Below are 21,849 nucleotides of genomic sequence, written 5' to 3' on the forward strand. Positions count from 1 at the left end.
TGGTCATGTGGCCGGCATGACTAGACGCCAAAGGCGCACGGAACGCTGTTATCTTCCCACCGGAGTGGTCCCTATTTTTCTACTTGCATTTTTACGTGTTTTCGAACTGCTAGGTTGGCAGAAGCTGGGACGAGTAACAGGCGCTCACTCTGCTACGCGGCACTCGGGATTCGACCCGCCAAACTGCCGACCTTCTGATCGACAAGCTCAGCGTCCTAACCCACTGAGAATTAGAAGTACCCAAAAAGCAAATCTGAAACAATGAGAGTAATTGCCGCAAGTGATGTTTCAGCAAACAGATGCAAGGTGCAGAAGACCCTCAATACCAAAAACTCTGCTCCCCAAGTTGACCTGCACCCCAAGGATTGCCTTTCTTTTCTGCCATGCTTATAGTCTCATTCTTCAACGATAAAAGACATTCTTGTCCTGACAGTTAGAACCATTTCCTGACAGTTAGAACAATTAACCAGTGGAACAACTTGCCTCCAGAAGTTGTGAATGCTCCAACAGTGGAAGTTTTTAAGAAGACAACCATTTGTCTGAAATAGGATAGGGTTTCCTGCCTGAGCAGGGGTTTGGACTAGAAGACCTCCAAGGTCCCTTCCAACTCTGTTATTCTGTTATTCTTTTAACATCTGGAAGGAATGGAATTATCTCTGCTCTTGATTAGCTTCCCCAGGTCTTAATTTCAGTTTTTATTTATTTTTGGTTTTTTTTTGAAGGCTGGCATTACTGCAAACAAACTATTAGTATCATGTACTGGAAGGCTTATAAATTATTTAACCTAAGCATTTTTAGACATATTGGAAATCCCCAAAAGCGTACGCTATATTTTTTCAAGACAGGGAACAAGACTATTTCGTAAGAATTCCAAACCCGAGCTAAGAGCTAAAGATGAATCACATTAGCAAATTACATAACTATTCATTCTGAAGCTCTACCAAATTTAATAAGACCTCCTAAATGCCAACTGGAGTATTTATTAGAAATAATTCATAGTGAAGATATTTCTGTCTGTATTAACATTTGTAGCAATCACAACCCTGGAAGCGTGGATCACACCCTCCCCTATTGAGAAGAAGGAAAGGGATAATTCACCTGGGCAGGGAAGGTATTAAGAAACTCAATTAATTGGAAATCTGCTTCCTGAATATTTGCAGCTGCTTGTCGAATCACAAGGTGCAAGGAGGATTGGGACTCCTTTAAAAGTAAATTGAGCCAAACTTCTACATTGCCTTCCGCCATAACGGGCTTTTCTAATTCAATTGTCTCACCTTCCCGGGAGGAAATGGAAAGGATCCGATCATATACCTGTGAATCACATATACTGCATGAACATTTCATAGTAACAGTTTGATTTTCATATTTTTTTTAATTTAGATTGTGAATCTGATATGAGGACTACCAATGTTTTGTATGTGCTCTTTGTTGCAACTAATAGCAACTTTGGGGAAGAGATTTAAATTAGGGATACAAAATTTATTTTCCCCTCCCCATTCCCTGTCATTTAGTATTTAAAACAACTAATTCTATATAATATACACAGTATATAAAATTCTATCACAGATCTCCATTGGACCCTACAACAAATCCTATACCAAGTCAGACATTTTATACCTCACATCATATATTAATGTTTATAGTCTCTAATATAGCGGCTCCCAACCTTTTCTATACCCTGCACCCCTAGAACGCTCCTGGTATATTCTTGCACCCCTTACAAATGTTTGAAATAATGGCAACAAATTATGCATATACACTATAATTTTTAAAACCCAAGTTTTCGCACCCCCTGGAATATCTTCTTGCACCCACAGGGGGTGCGAGCGCCCCCCAGTTGGGAACCTCTGTGTTGTGACTCAGGGCCAGCCTGTGGGTCCGACAGCCGGCTCCGATGTATCGGATGACTCAGATGAGGGGGAGGAGGGAGACGAACCGGCTGATGATGGTTTGGAGGCTTTGCAGAGCCCTCAGCCGGGGACCTCTTCTCAGCTGCGTGAGCCCGATAGTGCGGAGGATGATGACCCACAGCTGGCCCTGTTCAAGGACGCCCGACGCAGGAGGCAGTCGAGCAGGAACAAACAAAGAAAGGCTGTGGGACTCCTCGGGAGGAGGCACAGGGAGACCACGCCCTGAGCTCTCAATAAAAGGAGTGTTTGGGGAGGGGCTGGTTGCTGAAAGCAACCCTTCCGCTTGAGGATTCAAGTTCCTGTGTTTTTGTTTCTTGTTTTGTTAATTGACTAATAAATCTTGGCAGATGCTTTTCAGCCTTGGACGCTCTCCAGTCTCTTCTGTTAGAATAGGGGTTTGCCTTACTACAAGGCCAGAAGAGGGCTGGTTCAGAACACTCTGCTCTGAAATATGATTGACATTCACTCATCCAAGAGGCAGATAAATATCTTTTCAGGACCTAATAACTTTTTAGCTGGAAATGCTACAAATTAATTGGGCGATTTCATGCACTACTAGACAATGGCTCCTCTGCAGATAGGATAATACTGCTGTGTTTTTACATTGCATGAATCTAGTCAACAAAAATAGCTAACAGATAGCAAAAAACAAAACAAAAAAACCGGAATGGATGAAGCCAAACAGATCGGGATATAATCATCAGTCCCAATATATCATCAGTCCCAATCAGCTTAATATTCTGCAATTTGGGTCAAGTTAGCCCTGAACACATGGAAGTTATCAGATTGCCTCCCTCCAGGTAAGACCTTAAACTCAACCATGAGGTGAAAAATAGAGATGGGATGGATAGATTACCAACTATGTGAATAATTTCCACTGGTTACTGAGGAGCCTTTGTGTTCTTGGAGGTAACACCAGGGTTCAAGAGAGCTTGGCAGATCTGCAGCAATGATTATGCCCTTAGTAGATAATCAAAACAATAAAATACTACAATCACACAAACCTTATCATGGAATTTTACAGTTTTGATATTGTCAAAAACATTTAGCAAGTGAGCCTGTATAGTGTGAGAGTCTGACGCTTGGCCTAGGATCTCCAGAAGAGCAGGATCTGACACAAAGAAGAAGCGAGGAAATGAGAGCCTCTTTCTCTCCAGGTAACTGAAACAGAACAAAAACGAGAAGAATACGGTCACCTGTGTACAGTTTAAACTAAGTTTGTCATAATCTTCCAATGGTCAAGGTTTCCTCAGCTCTTCTCTACAGAGAACATCATTAATGATATAATCAGAGTCTCGTCTTGCAGCTGACATTTTAAATGCTTTGATCCTGTCACTGCCATCCATTAATTCATATGTTGTGTGAACTAATGAACCTCACTTCACTCAGTCATATTTGAACTAAAATGTTAAGCAATACAAAAATATGCAGAACAACAGCTTGAATAAGTACTAAATATGATGAAAATATTGATTAATTGCCTTGTCTTAACTGTATCCATTCGAGCAACCATATGAGTGTATCCAGTCCAGCAAGGAAAACACAGACTTTTTTGGATCATAGATTAACATTACGTGCAGAAATTGAAAAACTCTCTTATCCTTTCCCATTCCTACATTAGCACAGACACAAGTAGATCATGTGCTTCCCAATATTTATAAATTTTGGAAGCTCTGATAAATTTAAGCTAAAGTAATCTTAACTAAATTCACATTGGCCAGTGTTATTCCTATCTTTCATGCTAAATTAAAAACAAAACACAGCAATAGGATAGAAAAAGTTTCTATCCTTCAGCATTTCCTTTATATCTTCTATCTGGATCAATTAAAACAGAGCTGGGAGCAGTGAAGATAAGGTAGCATGAGTTAACTATCTTGAATTCTCTTTTCTAACCACAAATCACATACGGATTAAATCTTAAATCAAGCCTAGCCATACTGTGACTTAGTAACGCCTTGCAAAGCAGGATTATGACTAGCCCAAAAGACTTATACACATCAAGTTGCATTAATCTGAGACATAGCTATCAAACACAGCAACAGTTTTTTATTCCTTTTGCCCCCCTCACCTGAAAAAGACAATTTATTAACCAATTACACACTTATTCAAATACATTTTCAAATTATGAATTAATTTAACACAATATTCACGAAGATGCTTATATACTCTATGTTAAGATAGCCATATATTGTAGGCTCTGTCATGAATATTGTGAGGACCACTTAACTCCTTTGTAATTTAGTTTTTAATTTCAAAATAATATCAACAGATTCATGACTGCTCTTGCTCACAAAAAGGTTTTTTAACCCAGATGCATACTACAACAAAAAGCAATAAATATGTCATTTTCCCTGTTTATTAATACAATTGATTGTATGTTAGTGAAGAGCTTTTAAATAAGCAGAACTTACCCTGTTAGAGACTTTTGACACATTTCCAGCTGCTCCAGTAAATGAGGCAGTAATTGTCCCATGGTTTCATCTCCAACACAGCACTGGACAACATTTGGTATTTCATGGGCTCGAGTCATTATCTTCACCCATGATTTGTCAATGTTAGAGAAACGCTTGGCTTCCTGTTTAAAATACAAGTAGCACTCCAGTCACTATACATGTTCTATAGATGTGGAGTTTTGATAGGTTTCTGTCAACAATATTTATTTTCTCGTTGTCTTCTGCCTATACTAAGCTAATGTTTAGAAACCAGTTTTGATGTCTGTTGAGTTATTAATCTAATTGCCTTAACACAAGATAAGCCCCAACAATGGAAGTTTTTAAGAAGAGACTGGACAGCCATTTGTATGAAATGGTAAAAGGTTTCCTGTCTGAACAGGGGGTTGGACAAGATGACCACCATTCCAACTTATTATTATTATTATTATTATTATTATTATTATTATTATTATTATTATTATTATTATTATTATTATTATTATTATTATTATTATTATTATTATTATTATTCTTTTATTCATAAAACATGAAACTCAGTCAACTGAACACTCAAATTGACTGGCACTAATGGTTGACACGGGTTGTTGCCAGCATCCTAGGTATCAACCAGGTATCTCCTTAAAATGTAAGATGTTCCAAGTAGCGCATTTTTTGTAGCTTTGCTGGAGTTATTGCAGAAGCTGCAATTTCTTGATGTATTTTGCAAAGTTTTTGGACATAGTTCCCAGTGCCCCGATGACAATGAGTATTACTGTTACATGTTTCATCCATAATCGTGCAGTTTTGATGGCCAGGTTGTGGTATTTCATAATTTTCAGTTCTTTTTCTTCGACTCTGGCAAGCAAGGGTAGTACCAATATCAATCAACTGTACTCTTCGGTTCTCTATGACTACAATATCTGGAAATTATTATTGTTGTTATTATTACTACTACTACTACTACTACTACTACTACTATTATTATTATTATTATTATTATTATTATTATTATTATTATTATTATTATTATTATTATTATTATTATTATTATTACACAGTCAGCCAGATGTTCATTTTTGTCTACCTATTGAGTCCTTACCAAGGACCTGGGATAGACAGATGTGCATGTTTGATGGTATTACTGATATTGTCGCAGGATGGAAGCAGTTCCTAGTAAGGCCGCCTTTTGCAATTGACTAATGGCGAATTTGTCAGTGCCAATGGTGTTCAAGTGGTGCTCCAGTTGTTTTGGGATTGCACCCAAGGCACCTATTACTATTGGTACTACCCTTGCTTGCCTTTTCCACAGTCTTTCTATTTCTATTTGTAGGTCTTTGTATTTTGTTACCTTCTCCAGTTCTTTCTCATCTATTCTGCTGTCTCCAGGCACTGCCATGTCCACTATCCAGACTTTTTTATTTTTCTTATCAACAATTGTTTTTTTTTTAATTTAATTTTAAAAAAAAACAATTGTTAAGTCCGCGGTGTTATGTTGCAGGTGCTTGTCTGTTTGAATTCTGAAGTCCCAGAGCAGTTTAACTTTATCATTTTCTATGACTTTCTCTATTTTATGATCCCACCAGTTCTTGCTTACAGGCAAATGATATTTCTTGCAGACCTTCCAATGCACCATTGTTGCTACTTTGTCATGCCGCTGCCTGTAGTCAGTCTGTGCGATCTTCTTGCAGCAGCTTACCAGGTGCTCCACTGTTTCTTCAGCTTCTTTGCATAGGCGGCACTTACTGTCTGTTGCTGTCTTCTCAATTTTGACTTCATATGCATTTGTCCTTAAGGCTTGGTGGTGGTGGTGGTGGTGGTGGTGGTGGTGGTGGTGGTGGTGGTTGTTGTTGTTGTTGTTGTTGTTGTTGTTATTATTATTATTATTATTATTATTATTATTATTATTATTATTATTAATCATCGCACAGTCAGCCAGATGTTCAGCTGGATTTGGCATTTTTGTCTACCTATCGAGTTCTTACCAAGGACCTGGGATAGGCAGATGTGGATGTTTGATGGTATTATAGATATCGTTGCAGGATGGAAGCAGGTTGTTGTTGTTGTTGTTGTTGTTGTTGTTGTTGTTGTTGTTAAAGATGGGAATCCCTGGCCTTCTAAACCAGCGGTCCCCAACCTTTCTGGCTCTGTGGACCGGGAGCTGTGTCAGCGGAGGGGGGGGATGGTTTCACACACAAGTACATGCCAGCTTGTATAAATGGAGCTTCCTGCACTCACCCATTGCTTCTGTAGCCCAGTTGCCACAAACTGGTAGTGATCCACAGACCAGGATTGGGGACCCCTGCTCTAAACTATAGCTTTGAACAGTTTCAGTATCAGTCATCCCAGTTTGGGCTACTGAGAGATGTAGTTCAACAGCATCTACAGGTGAAACTCGAAAAATTAGAATATCATGCAAAAGTTCATTTATTTCAGTAATGCAACTTAAAAGGGGAAACTAATATATGAGATAGACTCATTACATGCAAAGCAAGATAGTTCAAGCCATGATTTGTCATAATTGTGATGATTATGGCGTATAGCTCATGAAAACCCCAAATCCACAATCTCAGAAAATTAGAATATTACATGCAATCAATAAAACAAGGAGTGTACATAGAACAATATCGGACCTCTGAAAAGTATAAGCATGCATATGTACTCAGTACTTGGTTTGGGCCCCTTTTGCAGCAATTGCTGCCTCAATGCGGCGTGGCATGGAAGCTATCAGCATGTGGCACTGCTGAGGTGTTATGGAAGACCAGGATGCTTCAATAGCGGCCTTCAGCTCTTCTGCATTGTTCGGTCTCATGTCTCTCATTTTTCTCTTGGCAATGCCCCATAGATTCTCTATGGGGTTCAGGTCAGGCGAGTTTGATGGCCAATCAAGCACAGTAATCCCATGGTCATTGAACCAGGTTTTGGTGCTTTTGGCAGTGTGGGCAGGTGCCACATCCTGCTGGAAAATGAAGTCAGCATCCCCATAAAGCTCATCTGCGGAAGGAAGCATGAAGTGCTCCAAAATCTCCTGGTAGACGGTTGTGTTAACCCTGGACTTAATGAAGCACAGTGTACCAACACCAGCAGATGACATGGCTCCCCAAATCAACACAGACTGTGGAAACTTCACACTGGACTTCAAGCATCTTGCAGTGTGTGCCTCTCCATTCTTCCTCCAGACTCTGGGTCCTTGGTTTCCAAATGAGATGCAAAAGTTGCTCTCATCAGAAAAGAGGACTTTGGACCACTGAGCAACAGACCAGGTCTGTTTTTCTTTAGCCCAGGTAAGACGCTTCTGACGTTGTCTGTTGTTCAGGAGCGGCTTGACAAGAGGAATATGACATTTGAAGCCCATGTCCAGGATCCGTCTGTGTGTGGTGGCTCTTGATGCACTGACTCCAGCCTCAGTCCACTCCTTGTGAAAGTCCCCAACACTTTTGAATGGCCTTTTCCTGACAATCCTCTCCAGGCTGCGATCATCCCTGCTGCTTGTGCACCTTTTTCTTCCACAGTTTTCCCTTTCACATAAGTTTCTATTAATGTGCTTTGATACAGCACTTGGGGAACATCCAACTTCTTTTGCAATTACCTTTTGAGGCTTTCCCTCCTTATGGAGGGTGTCAATGATGGTTTTCTGCACAACTGTCAGGTCAGCAGTCTTCCCCATGATTGTGATTCCTACTGAACCAGACTGAGAGACCATTTAAAGGTTCAGGAACCCTTTGCAGGTGTTATGGCTTAATTAGCTGATTAGAGTGGGACACTTTGAGCCTAGAATATTGCACCTTTTGACAATATTCTAATTTTCTGAGATTGTGGATTTGGGGTTTTCATGAGCTGTACGCCATAATCATCACAATTATGACAAATCATGGCTTGAACTATCTTGCTTTGCATGTAATGAGTCTATCTCATATATTAGTTTCCCCTTTTAAGTTGCATTAATGAAATAAATGAACTTTTGCATGATATTCTAATTTTTCGAGTTTCACCTGTAGATGTCACAGCTGCACAGGTTATCTTTAATAGATCTGCAGATTCATCTACAGAACAAAACAAGGATTCTTACCTTAGGAAGCTGTTTGGCAATATCTCCACCGACAAACACAGCTTCTAAATATATCCATAAATTCTGCACCATCATCCAGTTCTCAATAATATCAGTTGTATTAGAAAGATATTGTACCCATTTTTGTATCTGAGCCTTGAATGGTGTGTTATATCTGCAATAATTGCATATATTCAAAAATGAGCAAATGAATCTCTACATTTGAAGGGGGGGAAAGAGAGAGGTCTACATATTACATATTACCTATTGCTCATTAGGGAGCCCAGAATCATCAAGCTGTCCTCCATACTTGCAATAATTTCTGAAGTGCTGTCTCCCCTCAAGAGAAGTTCCCCACGGGTTTTAAAGTTAGCAAAAGTAAATGTTTTATTGTCCCATTCAGCAATCACTTGTTTGAGCTTCTGTTCAATGTCCCTCTCTTTCATTGCACTGATGCAGACGTCCTACCAAAATCAATCAGAAGGTTAGTGTGAAAAACAAAATCCAGAATATTAAAATATTTTCCAGTCAATAGCTTCTAGCAAATACATGGAAATTTCCAAGCTAAAGTTAAAGGAATTGCTTCAGTACATACTGTGGCTACAAAAAAAGGTGATTAAAATGTGAATGATTATTCAGGCAGATTAAACCCACTTGCTACAATCCAAAACAAAATATTTTTCTACCCATGAACATAATATATAGCTTCCTAAGGATGACCATCAGCCAATCAGCTATCTCTTTCAGCAATAGTCAGTTCACAATCCAAATTTATGACAACTACAGACTGGTCCCAAACAGTAGTCTAAGATTTCCTGATCAGTCATACTGCTGAAATTTATTTGGGTTTCAAGTTTGATTCAAATTCCCATAGATTGCATGGAAATCCCATGCACATTCCTGGAGTAAAAGCAGCACAAAAGCAGCAACTGTTAAATAATACTGTTAGAGTTCTGCAAACATAAAAGATATCATTGACGAATTGAACTTGTTTTGCAGCTGGAGGCCCAGGAAGTCCCTCTCAATTAAATGTACTAGCACAGTGTTTTTCAACCTTTTTTGGGCAAAGGCACACTTGTTTCATGAAAAAAATCACGAGGCACTCCACTGTTTTCCGCACCGTTGGACCTCCCCACGGTCGCTAAATGAACGGTCGTAAGTCGAGGATGGCCTGTGTTCTCAAGGGGTTGGACTAGAATAGATGACCTCCAAAGTCCCTTCCAACTTATTATTATTGTTGTTGTTGTTGTTATTATTATTATTATTATTATTATTATTATTATTATTATTATTAATTATTATTATTATTAGCCTCTTTATTTTATTTTATTTTATTTTGGGTCTTTTGTTTGTTTGTTTTTGCTGTGAAGGAAAAGGAAAGCTTGCATTTCTTTTTAATTTATCTTTCTGTATTTTCTTTTTTCTCTTCTTTTCTTCCTTCCTTCCATCCTTCCCTCTCTTCCCTCCCTCTCTTTTCTTTCTTTATCTTCCTTCCTTCCTTTCTCTCTCCCACTTTCTTTCCCTCCCTCTCTCAATTTCTTGCTTTCTACTTGTTGTGGAAATTGGAAGCTACTTGCATTTCTTTTTAATTTTTCTTTCTGCATTTTTCTCCTTCATTTATTTTTCTTTCTTTCTCTTTCTTTCCTTCTTTCTTTCTTTTCTCTTTCTTTCTCTCTTTCTTTTCTCTTTCTTTCTTTCTATCTTCCTTCCTTTCTTTCCTGCCTTTCTCTCTCCCACTTTCTTTCCCTCCCTCTCTCAATTTCTTGCTTTCTACTTGTTGTGGAAACTGGAAGCTACTTGCATTTCTTTTTAATTTTTCTTCCTGCTTTTTTTCCTTCCTTCCTTCCTCCCTTCCTCTCTCTCTCTCTTTTTCTATTCTCCTTTTTTTTCTTTCTCCCTCCCTTTTCCCCTTCCCCCTTTCTCCTTTTTTCCCTTCCTTTTTTCTTTCTTTCTCACCTTTACCATCAAAAGCACTTCACTCCAGAGGGGGGGGGGGAAACCCCAAAGGTTTTTAATTGCTTTGGTCCAAAGGACATTTTATTATGCAACGTATCAAAAGGACAGGTTAAAAAAAATCAGCCATGTAATTTTTCAGACGCAAGCAAAGCCTCCAAGAGCGAAGCGGTCAGATCCCTCTATTTCGGGCTGGGGCGAGGGGTCGCGGCGAGCAAAGAAAGCGGAGCCAGGCAGCCGACCAGGCGGGAGTCTCGCATCCTCAGCCGCGCGGGGAGTAAGGAGTAAGCGGCGCGTGCTGGGGAAGAAGAGCTTTTTCGAACGTTGCAGGCAACCAACCACGCGACAGCTCAGGCGAGCCGGGCTGGCCGCCCGTCCGTCCTCTTCCAATAAGCGAGCCGGTCGCCTCTCCCCAGCTTCTCTCTCTTCAGCAAGAGACCCTCCGAAGCCAGAGAAGGGGCCGGAGCTATGCTGCCGTGGAGCCCTGGTGCCTAGAGAGGTCGAGCCCACTTCTTTTCCTGGGCTTTTGCTTCCAGCGAAGTAGGGCCGTCAGCTTAGCCAAGGCTAAGAGAGTCTTGCAGCTGTTCCTCCTCCTCCTCCTCCTCCTCCTCTCACCGCTGTCTCCTAGGTCAGTGTTTTTTCAATTTTTCCCACGGCACACCAGGCAACATCTCGCGGCACACTAGTGTGCCGCGGAACAGTGGTTGAAAAACACTGTACTAGCATATACTGCAGCTGTCAGTCCCAAGTCCTCCACTGTGCCACAGCAGTAGGTTACTATAGCAAAACTGGATTCTTACCCTGAGCCAAGGCAGTGATGTTCATTTTTCAGACTTGTAGTGATCAAGATAGATTTGGCTATTTCTTAGAGCAGAAAGGAACACCTGATCAAACCCGTTAAAACTTAAATAGGGCTGGCCTAGATTAGTTTTAGGATGAAAGATCAGTAGGGCTATGGGAAAGACAGAGAAGTATCCCAAGAGATGGCAATGGCAAACAACATCCATACTGCTGGGATAGCTATGACACCACCAGTTGAGCTTGACTTGGAGATTTGACTCAAATAAAAAAGTAATGTCTCAAGGGTAGCAATAACAGATTTGCTATCTTCAGGGAGGGGGTGTTGTACAGAGTAGGTTGAGTGAGAAACCTTGTGTGCTTTGGGAATACAATTGACTAAATAGGTAGATCATTCACTGCAATATCAAAGATGCAAGCACATCATTTTCTACTACCTCTATCTCTTCTTTGTATTTCAGCAAGGGTGCTTCCATAATATTTCTCAGTTTGAAAGTTTCGTTTTCAACATCAAAATTATGGGCAGTGAGATCAGTGATACGTTTCCAGTGACGTGCCATCATGGCTTTATTGGACATCAACTCAAGCAAAGGACAACATTCGCTGAAGTCATCAATTGTTTTCTTAAGATCCAGAAATGCCTGCCATTCCTTCAATGCTCGAGGTAGCTTACGACACCTACAGGGACATGCAGAGTGGGCACACTCAAAATAATTGTAGCATTTCACTAGAGAGAAATATTTGAAAACAACTACAATCTTAAGAATCTATACACTACTAAAAACTCTCCCGCTTATCTGTGTGTAAACTTTAAGTGGGTAAAATGGTGCATTGTAAGGGCAATGATTTTTGAATCTCAAATGGGCAAACTTGCAGAATGTGTCCAAAGTGCAGAACCCATGACACCTGTGGAACTGAAATTTGGCATATTTTATAAATCCTTTTATGACAAAATGTAAAGTGTCACAAAACTTTTCCTGATGTTTGACTGTACTGTACTGATTAACGTGGGCTGTGTTCAAGGCAGATGCATCTCTGAATATCTTCCTGAATTTTTAAGAACTTTTCCAGTGAAGAACGTACTTTAGAAGCTCTGTCATTGAGAAATTTGGTAAGGAAATGTCTCTGATACGATGAGTCAGCTGGTCACAGATTATCTAATATTTATTACTAGTCTCACACAATTCAAAACAATTTTCTTCCCAGGTAAGCGTATACAGAATTCTAGTCCTAAACACTTCCATCAACACTCTAGTATTTGCAGGACAATATATAATTCATTTTTAAACCTTTAAAATCTATTAATATAGATTAGCAGTGGAATGGCAGTGTCTGGCCCTGCAGAGATACTTCATTAATTTTCTGCCAAATGCAAATTATGCAAGTTGCAATCCTGTGTCCACAGATTTCTACCCCACTCTGGAAAAATACATCAGAGCACAGCTTTATTTTTTGGGATTTGAAAGGAATTGTCTAAAGATATGCCAAGTTCACATCTTACACTAAGAAGTGCTCTTTAAACCACGGTTTGTAGAATGGTCCTGTATACACATAACTTGTTTAAAAAGCCACAATAGTCAAATCTATGCCCTACATTAAGCGATATCAAAATGGAAGGGATCAAAATCAACATACCGTATATACTTGAGTATAAGCCGAATTTTTCAGCCCACTTTTTGGGCTGAAAAATTCCACTTCGGCTTATACTCCAGTCAACAAAAAAACTTACCGAGGACTTGTGCGCGGCCGAGGCTTTGGTGCTTCCGGGATCGCGCGCACCTCTCCCAAGCCACCGCCGTCCGAGACCTGCCGAAGTTTGGGGAGGTTTGGGGAGGTGCGCGCGCACCTCCCCAAACCTCCCCAAACGGCAGGTCTCCGTTCCTCCGCGTCCTGCCTGCCTGCTTCTTTCCGCAGCGGAAAGAAGCAGGCAGGCAGGGCGCGGAGGAACGGAGACCTGCCAACGTTTGGGGAGGTTTGGGCGCCTCCCCAAACCTCGGCAGGTCTCCGTTCCTCCTGCCGACGTTTGGGGAGGTTTGGGCGCCTCCCCAAACCTCCCCAGGTCTCCGTTCCTCCGCGCAGACCTGCCGACGTTTGGGGAGGTTTGGGCGCCTCCCCAAACCTCCCCAAACGTCGGCAGGTCTCCGTTCCTCCTGCCAACGTTTGGGGAGGTTTGGGCGCCTCCCCAAACCTCCCCAGGTCTCCGTTCCTCCGCACAGACCTGCCGACGTTTGGGGAGGTTTGGGCGCCTCCCCAAACCTCCCCAGGTCTCCGTTCCTCCTGCCGACGTTTGGGGAGGTTTGGGCACCTCCCCAAACCTCCCCAGGTCTCCGTTCCTCCGCGCAGACCTGCCGACGTTTGGGGAGGTTTGGGCGCCTCCCCAAACCTCCCCAGGTCTCCGTTCCTCCGCGCAGACCTGCCGACGTTTGGGGAGGTTTGGGCGCCTCCCCAAACCTCCCCAAACGTCGGCAGGTCTCCGTTCCTCCTGCCGACGTTTGGGGAGGTTTGGGCGCCTCCCTAAACCTCCCCAGGTCTCCGTTCCTCCGCGCAGACCTGCCGAAGTTTGGGGAGGTTTGGGCGCCTCCCCAAACCTCCCCAAACGTCGGCAGGTCTCCGTTCCTCCTGCCGACGTTTGGGGAGGTTTGGGCACCTCCCCAAACCTCCCCAGGTCTCCGTTCCTCCGCGCAGACCTGCCGACGTTTGGGGAGGTTAGGGCGCCTCCCCAAACCTCCCCAGGTCTCCGTTCCTCCTGCCGACGTTTGGGGAGGTTTGGGCACCTCCCCAAACCTCCCCAGGTCTCCGTTCCTCCTGCCGACGTTTGGGGAGGTTTGGGCACCTCCCCAGGTCTCCGTTCCTCCGCGCAGACCTGCCGACGTTTGGGGAGGTTTGGGCGCCTCCCCAAACCTCCCCAGGTCTCCGTTCCTCCGCGCAGACCTGCCGACGTTTGGGGAGGTTTGGGCGCCTCCCCAGGTCTCCGTTCCCCCGCGCAGACCTGCCGACGTTTGGGGAGGTTTGGGCGCCTCCCCAAACCTCCCCAAACGTCGGCAGGTCTGCGCGGAGGAACGGAGACCTGGGGAGGTTTGGGGAGGTGCCCAAACCTCCCCAAACGTCGGCAGGAGGAACGGAGACCTGGGGAGGTTTGGGGAGGCGCCCAAACCTCCCCAAATGTCGGCAGGTCTACGCGGAGGAACGGAGAGCTGGGGAGGTTTGGGGAGGCGCCCAAACCTCCCCAAACGTCGGCAGGAGGAATGGAGACCTGCCGACGTTTGGGGAGGTTTGGGGAGGCGCCCAAACCTCCCCAAACGTCGGCAGGTCTGCGCGGAGGAACGGAGACCTGGGGAGGTTTGGGGAGGTACCCAAACCTCCCCAAACGTCGGCAGGAGGAACGGAGACCTGGGGAGGTTTGGGGAGGCGCCCAAACCTCCCCAAACGTCAGCAGGTCTGCGCGGAGGAACGGAGACCTGGGGAGGTTTGGGGAGGCGCCCAAACCTCCCCAAACGTCGGCAGGTCTGTGCGGAGGAACGGAGACCTGGGGAGGTTTGGGGAGGCGCCCAAACCTCCCCAAACGTCGGCAGGTCTGCGCGGAGGAACGGAGACCTGGGGAGGTTTGGGGAGGCGCCCAAACCTCCCCAAACGTCGGCAGGTCTGCGCGGAGGAACGGAGACCTGCCGACGTTTGGGGAGGTTTGGGGATGTGCGCGCGCACCTCCCCAAACTTCGGCAGGTCTCCGGACGGCGGCGGCTTGGGAGAGGTGCGCGCGATCCTGGAAGCACCGAAGCCTCGGCCGTGCGCAAGTCCTCAGTAAGCTCCGGGCGGTCACTTGCTTCACGTCTCCTGAGGGAAGGGGGGGCGACTGGAGCAGGCGTGTTTCCTCGCCTGCTGGGCGCCGCGATTTGCCCAGGGAACGCGCGGGCCCCGAATGGCAGCGTGGAGCGAGGAAGCGGACAGCCAGGGCTTCCCCGAGAGCCACGGCCACACAGGGTATTCCTGTGTATTCAGGCTTGCAAAATGGCGGATCGAGCCTCTGCTGGCGGCAGAGGCTTGCAGAGCGCGGATCCAGCCTCCGCCGGCGGCGGAGGCTTGCAGAACGGCGGATCGGCTTATACTCGAGTCAACAACTTTTCCCAGTTTTGGGGGGTGAAATTGGGGGTCTTGGCTTATACTCGAGTCGGCTTATACTCAAGTATATACGGTAATAGCAAGCAGCTACAAGGCAGGCAACATGCAAATGCAGGTGCAAAACTGGCAGGACTTGCGTTGTGATATTCTGTCCATCATCCTTGACAATTTTGATATTTACCCCTCACATAGCACTACATACAAACCACATTATGACTTAGTTGAACCTGCAAAGCCGTAAAACAGGCATCTATTCAAATCAATTAACACCCTACCCCCACCCCGGAAAGCTTAAAGCACCATTTCTACTACAGTGACTATACCTACAATTATTGCAAAGTTTTAAAATAAACCCAAAGGATATACTAGAAAAGCTCCCATAAAGTAGCCATGGAATACTACGTTAATCATCGATTACTCCTCCATCTTCATTATTCTGTTTTTGCTTCTATGACATAACACTCTGCAATATTACAGAATATTCAGTAACAAAGTAAAGCTTATTTCCATATCATAGTTCTGTTAAAAAATGCTGCATTATTGGTGCATTTGTTTCCATGGCATAAGCATTTCTCAATAGAAGAAGAGTCGTGACATAGTGGCATTTATCAGAGATGCAGACAAATTAATCAAAAGAAATAAAATCAATTAACATTTCATCATGTACCAAAAAGTAAATGAGATTCAATTTTGTTTCTATTGGTCTTTCAGAGGTCTGCTTTAAACAGTGTATTGTTAGCATCAACCTGAAAGAAACCAATTGTTCCCTCCACCTACTCTCAGTAATAGCTCACAGTAGCTCAGTTGAATAGAGACATACAGTTCCTATCATTTCCTCACCTATTCTGAAACTCAAGGAGTTCATTATTAATCTTCTCAATGTTTACATCTGACCAGAGGATATCATGGTAGCCATTCACTGTATCAATGACATTGTTGTACAGGCTGTAAAGCTTTTGCAACAAGTTCAGCTGCTTCTTTATCTCAAGGAGTTGAGGGTACGGAGTGACAGGCAAACCAAAAAGCTCTTCACCTCCCGTGTAGGTGATGTATTTCCGGAAAAGGTTGTCAAATCGGTTCTAGAGAGTAGAATAAAAGCTTGGGTATACTTAACAATATTCAAAACCGTAAGCAATACATAAATAACTACCTTGAGTACGGTAGGTTTAATTTTTTTCTAAAGCAGAAAAGTCAGTAATGAAAGAAAATTAAGAGCTCAAGAGATAACAGCCAAATAGGGAGTTCATACAGTAGTAGGTTGGGTTTTCCATTCTCTATTGTACAGCCTCTGAATTCCCACTTGAAGGTCAAAATTGTTAAGAAAGAAAAGAACCAATACAGCTACCAAGAATCTTGACACCCCCTATCTTAAAAACTGGCACTCATAAACACATACAATGATGATATACTAAACTAGATTATTGCTGGCTGCAGAGGATGGTTGCTGAAAACTGTCTCTGCAAATTCCATTTTTGGATCTTATCGTGATTCTCATTACCCCTTTGGGAGACATGAAGCACAATGCAATACAGGTTCAAAATATAGCTACATGCATTAAAAAGGCACCTGCATGTATATACAATTCAGTCTCCTTGAAAAAGGTTTTCCCTTGAAAATCTCCCTAATCTTCTGGGTATAGATTTAAGGTTTCTATTCCCAGGACATCCATGGAAGGACAATACTAACATCAACAGAGCTTGTCAGTGATTTGTTTTTAACTCAAAAAAAAATCCAACCTATATTTGAAAACATACCAGCAGACTAATGATCTTGCCCCAAACACTTGGGACAAAGCAGGCACTACTTTGTTCTTACAAATTTCTCTGGAGTAACTACTGATGGTCAGTCTGGAAAATACGGTTAAAAGGAAGCAGCCTCTGGGAAATTGCACTCCCCCACTCCCAGGTTTTGGGAGTGTGCAGAGCATTTTTACTTTTCTAGCACCAGGCTAGAAATCAGGTGATTGTGAATTCTAGTCCCACCTTGGACATGAAAGCTGGTTCAATGACTTGGGCCAGTCACTCCGTCTCACCTCAGAGTTGTGGGGAAAACAGGAAGAGGAAGGATTATTAGGTATGTTTGACACCTTGAGTTATTTATAAAGTGAGAGAGAGGGGGGGAGGGGGGAGGTTGAGAGAGAAGACAAGAGAGAGAGAGAAGAGAGTGGGTCGCAAAGACATAATTCATTCTCTAAACTTCAATTACCCTCTGTTCCTAAAACAATGGAGGAGGGGGAGCAATATAGATGTCAGCACTGAAATCTGCCCTGTAACTTGAGCATTAAAAAGGGATGACATTTACAATGAGCCAGCAATTTCTTGTATTTATATTAGTGATGCAGACACCATTTAATTCAATTATTCATAAAAATCAGGAGCAGCAGCAGCAGCTATAAAAAATCAAGCCCTTTTGTTCCTGGTTGTTCCTCCAGCCTTGGTCCCAGCTGGGGTCACTTCTACCAAGAACAAAAGAAACAGAAATTGGTCTCAGGTAAGGTGAACCAAATTACAAAATGCCAATGCCGATATAGACATTTACAGAGAACAAGCACCTGTAGCATCTGCACGTATCTTCAGCACAAATACTTTGGTCACCATAGAAACAGAAAACAGAATTGATATGGTCTAACAGGGCTCCTTGACTATTGCAGAATTCACTTTTGTGATATAATTTTTTCATGCTGGGTCAGATACAAATTACTGACATATCAGAGTGATGCTATCTTGCAGCTTTTCATTAAGCGTTAACGATTCATATTAGCCATTTTGCAATCTGATATAACCTAAGGTATCCTCGTTGGAAGGAAGATGAAGTCCAGTGCAAGATTATAAATTTGGGAAGATAGTTTACTTTAATAAGCAAAATGGTAGGGGAAATACCTGGAAAATTATAAGCCTGTCACTGGCTTCTTGAGGTTCAAGTCCATCTACCATGGGACCATTCTAGAAGAGGAACAGATTGCAATATTAATAAAAATCCACTTAAAAGTCTTTCAAGAGTATATCTTTCATTTTCATCTCCAAAGTAGCTACATCATTAAGGTTATGGTAATTAAAGTGGTAGTCCTTTCCCAAATGGAATCACCAGTTTCAAAGTTGCCAACTGAACAAGCAATCAAGTCATATTTTTCTCCCAGTTACTCAAATCACATTCAAACATCATACAAATCTAAGCAGAAAGATAACATAGTTCATGATCTGTGGATCAACTATGACTTTGCATAGAATGAAATATTCAATGCTTTTATGCAACCTCAAATCAAACTTTTCATACTAGGAAATCTCCTCATACATTTAAAATGAAGTGTGACTCTATTCCATATCACACAGTGATACAAATGCAGCTCTTTTCAGTAGAATTAGTTCACATCATCCAAGTGTAGAATGCTTACGTGAAACTAGTTGTATTCTAAATTAATCCTTTTTAAAATTTTAAGGCTACTTTGAAATTTCAGATATGGGAGAAATTTACTAGATATAACACTCTAACTCTGGAACTCCTTCTCAATAGGAAAATTTCCAAACCCTGGCGGGGATAAAATACAGCATATAAATATATATTTCTCTGCAAATATTTGTTAGACTTGTCAGCTGATCGATTCTATTACTAAGATATACTCTTCCATCTTGAATAATGTGTTTAGAGTTAGCTGCTTTCTATATTTGACCAACTAAGGAAAAGCGCCTATAGACCAGACAGGGATGGCTTAAAAAAATACAACTAGTACCCTGCATTTTTTTAAAAAACTACAATGGAATGTAAGCTAATCTTACCTTATTTCTGCTGGGTTTTTTAAATGTTATCCTGAGCTAAACAAGAATAAACTTTACTTTTAATGTCTAACCTTCAACTTATTTTCAGATAAAAGAAACAAGTTCAAAAATGATGTTTTCCCAATGTACTGCAGTATTGTACCTTGTCATAATCCGAGTAATATTGATCACAGTCTTCAACAAACACTTCCACGGTGCTGATTAATTCCCCTCTGAATTTGGGCTGCAAAGCCACCAATTCATTTTGCACTTCAATTCCTCGGACCAACAATTTTTCCCATGTATACCGCAAAGTGTCTACCTTCTCCATCTGCTCCTTTGCCACCAGTAACTCATACTTGTTTAACATTGCATAAGATTCCTGCCAAGGCAACAGTTGTTATCTTTCATTATTAAAGTTTACACATGGCATACTAACCAAACTTAGATTTGGGAATTCAAGATAAAAAATATCAGTAGAGATCCTGCTAAAGATAAAAGAGAGTTGAGTTTATGCAAAACCCATTTTAAAAATCAGCAACATGGAACTTTAAATAACATTTATACCAGAGGATAGGCAACATTTACATACTACTATCTAGTTTTTTTGTTTTTAAAGTAAATATATTTACAGCTACAGTATTTCACAACCAAATGCAGATTAATTAATGTAATTTTTTTCCAAATTACTACTTATGGCTGCAAAAAAAGAAATGGCTCTGAGAAAGGCAGATGGGAAAAGGGTGGACACCTTTGAACTGTGGTGCTGGAGGTGACTATTACACATCTCATGGACTGCAAAAATAACAAACAAAGAAGTCTTAGACTAGGGGTAGGCAACCTTGGCTGTTTTATGACTCGTGGACTTCAACTCCCAGAATACCTGAGCCAGCATGGCTGACTCAGGAATTATGGGAGTTGAAATCCACGAGTCATAAAAGAGCCAATGTTGCCTACCCCTGTCCTAGACTGAACCTCACCAAAAATATCACTTGGAGACAAGATCACCAAACAGAAGTTGCCATACTTTGGTCACATCATGAGAGCTGATTCATTCTTAAAGTCAATCATGCTGGGAGTGATCAGCAGAAAAAAGGAGAAGGGGCCACCCTAGCACCCTCTGGCTGGACACTATAAAACAGTGACGGCGAACCTTTTAGAGACCGAGTGCCCATACTGCAACCCAAAACCCACTTATTTATTGCTGGGTGCCAGGTGGGCGTGGCCTACTGGGTGGGTGTGGCTGTGGTGGTCATGGAAGATTGGGTGGGTATGGCCAAGGTGGGTGTGGTTACCTCAATGTCGCTTGTGGGGAGGGACACCTGTGGGGGGCAGCTGGTTGAAGAGGGACAGTTGCCACCTCTGAGACATGGTGTGGGTGCCCACAGAGAGGGCTCTGAGTGCCGCCTCTGGCACCCATGCCATAGGTTCACCACCACTGCTATAAAAGATGACACTGACATGACCATGGTGCATCTGAAGGAGGCAGCACGAAACAGAGAGGGATGGAGAGTGATGACCCATAGAGTAGCCAAGGATCGGACATGACTAAATGGCTGATGATGACGATGACGACAGTATCCCAGATTTCCTAATAATGATCTTTTAGTGCATTTATTATACAATTAAAGCTAGATTATTGAGTAATACCTAATGAGTCACACAGCAGCAAAGTTTTATTTTGGTTTTGAATTATAATAGAAAGTAGAAAAAAATGAAGCTGTTTCTCTGTGAAGCAGGTACATTAATTTAAAGAGAGGCACACGCATGCTTCTATTATATATAAGATTGCTGTGTCTTTAAATGAAAAGCAGAGAAACTTTGCTGTTCACAGAAATTAAATTAAGATAGAAATCAAAGTATTGTGATTAGGAAAATTGCTGCTTCTTGGAAACAAATTTGATATTATTTTTCAACAAAGCAGCATCACTCACAGAAATACAGAAATCTTTAACATGTCTTTACACATTTCTGAGGGTTAAGTTAATATCTTAACCCTCAGTTAATATATATTCTTCCAGTCCTGAGTAACTGAAATAATTTCAACATATCCTGTAGTATGAGTTGAAGTAACAATAGATTTTAAAGAAATGTATAATAGGGGATAGGATCATGGTGGAATTACATATGTATTTTTAAAAATGGGAAAGAAATGCTTATTCTTTAGAAAATGAAAGGTGGCAGGCCTCTTTAGTTTATATGATTAAGGCTGGTTATCTTCTTACATTTTCCTGCATCTCTTGCCTGCAAAAGATGTGGCCCACCAAACAGCCTTGTGCAGCCCCTCAGCATTTTTTGAAAAATAACCAATCCACTGCCACCAAACGTGATGCCAGCCAGGAAGGATCCACTGCCACATTTACCCAGAAAGAAATGTTTTGAACCACTGAACCAGCTATTTATTGAATCAATGCAACAGCTATTCCTTTGGGACCCACAATTACTTTTAAGGTATAAGGTCTGTTCCTCTTCAGGAGTTGTGAAGTCCTGCTCTATCTCATGAAAAAGTGTTACATGGTTGACAAAAGGCTTGATGGGCAGGGGAAATCAATACTTATGGGGCATTCGTCCCTCAATTTTGAGGAACTGATCTCTTCTGCGCTCCCTTTGTCCTGTAAAAACAAAGTTTGCAGATTTTTCATACTTTAACTCTGGAAACCATCGGGCAGAAAGTCAGTCGGAGACAAGCAAAGTAAGTTTCATTCCCCCTTGAATGACACCCTTAAGAAGATAAATCTGTAAAGTGAGGCATTACATAATCAAGGAAGAAGCAGAAAGGCAAAGATACTAAAGCTGCTGAAAGCGGAAAAAAAAGTTTTTGGCGTGAAAGCAGTTGATAGGAC

The 21,849-nt window shown here is 42.2% G+C and overlaps 1 protein-coding gene across 1 annotated transcript in view; it reads right to left on the reverse strand.

The window, feature by feature from the left end:
• The window catches only part of DNAH5 (dynein axonemal heavy chain 5), a gene marked incomplete at its 5' end in the record, with an annotated part of 158,139 nt that overhangs the window by 102,820 nt on the left and 33,470 nt on the right, over positions 1 to 21,849 (reverse strand). The window contains 9 exons of the mRNA XM_081325578.1: positions 1,099 to 1,311; positions 2,915 to 3,071; positions 4,322 to 4,485; positions 8,409 to 8,562; positions 8,652 to 8,851; positions 11,576 to 11,816; positions 16,095 to 16,333; positions 18,134 to 18,196; positions 19,170 to 19,388. Of these exons, the coding sequence (XP_081181704.1) occupies positions 1,099 to 1,311; positions 2,915 to 3,071; positions 4,322 to 4,485; positions 8,409 to 8,562; positions 8,652 to 8,851; positions 11,576 to 11,816; positions 16,095 to 16,333; positions 18,134 to 18,196; positions 19,170 to 19,388 (1,650 nt within the window). The remainder of the gene's footprint in view (positions 1 to 1,098; positions 1,312 to 2,914; positions 3,072 to 4,321; positions 4,486 to 8,408; positions 8,563 to 8,651; positions 8,852 to 11,575; positions 11,817 to 16,094; positions 16,334 to 18,133; positions 18,197 to 19,169; positions 19,389 to 21,849) is intronic.

Source organism: Vipera berus (genome assembly GCF_964194415.1).
Source record: "Vipera berus genome assembly, chromosome: 3".
Lineage (NCBI taxonomy): Eukaryota > Metazoa > Chordata > Lepidosauria > Squamata > Viperidae > Vipera > Vipera berus.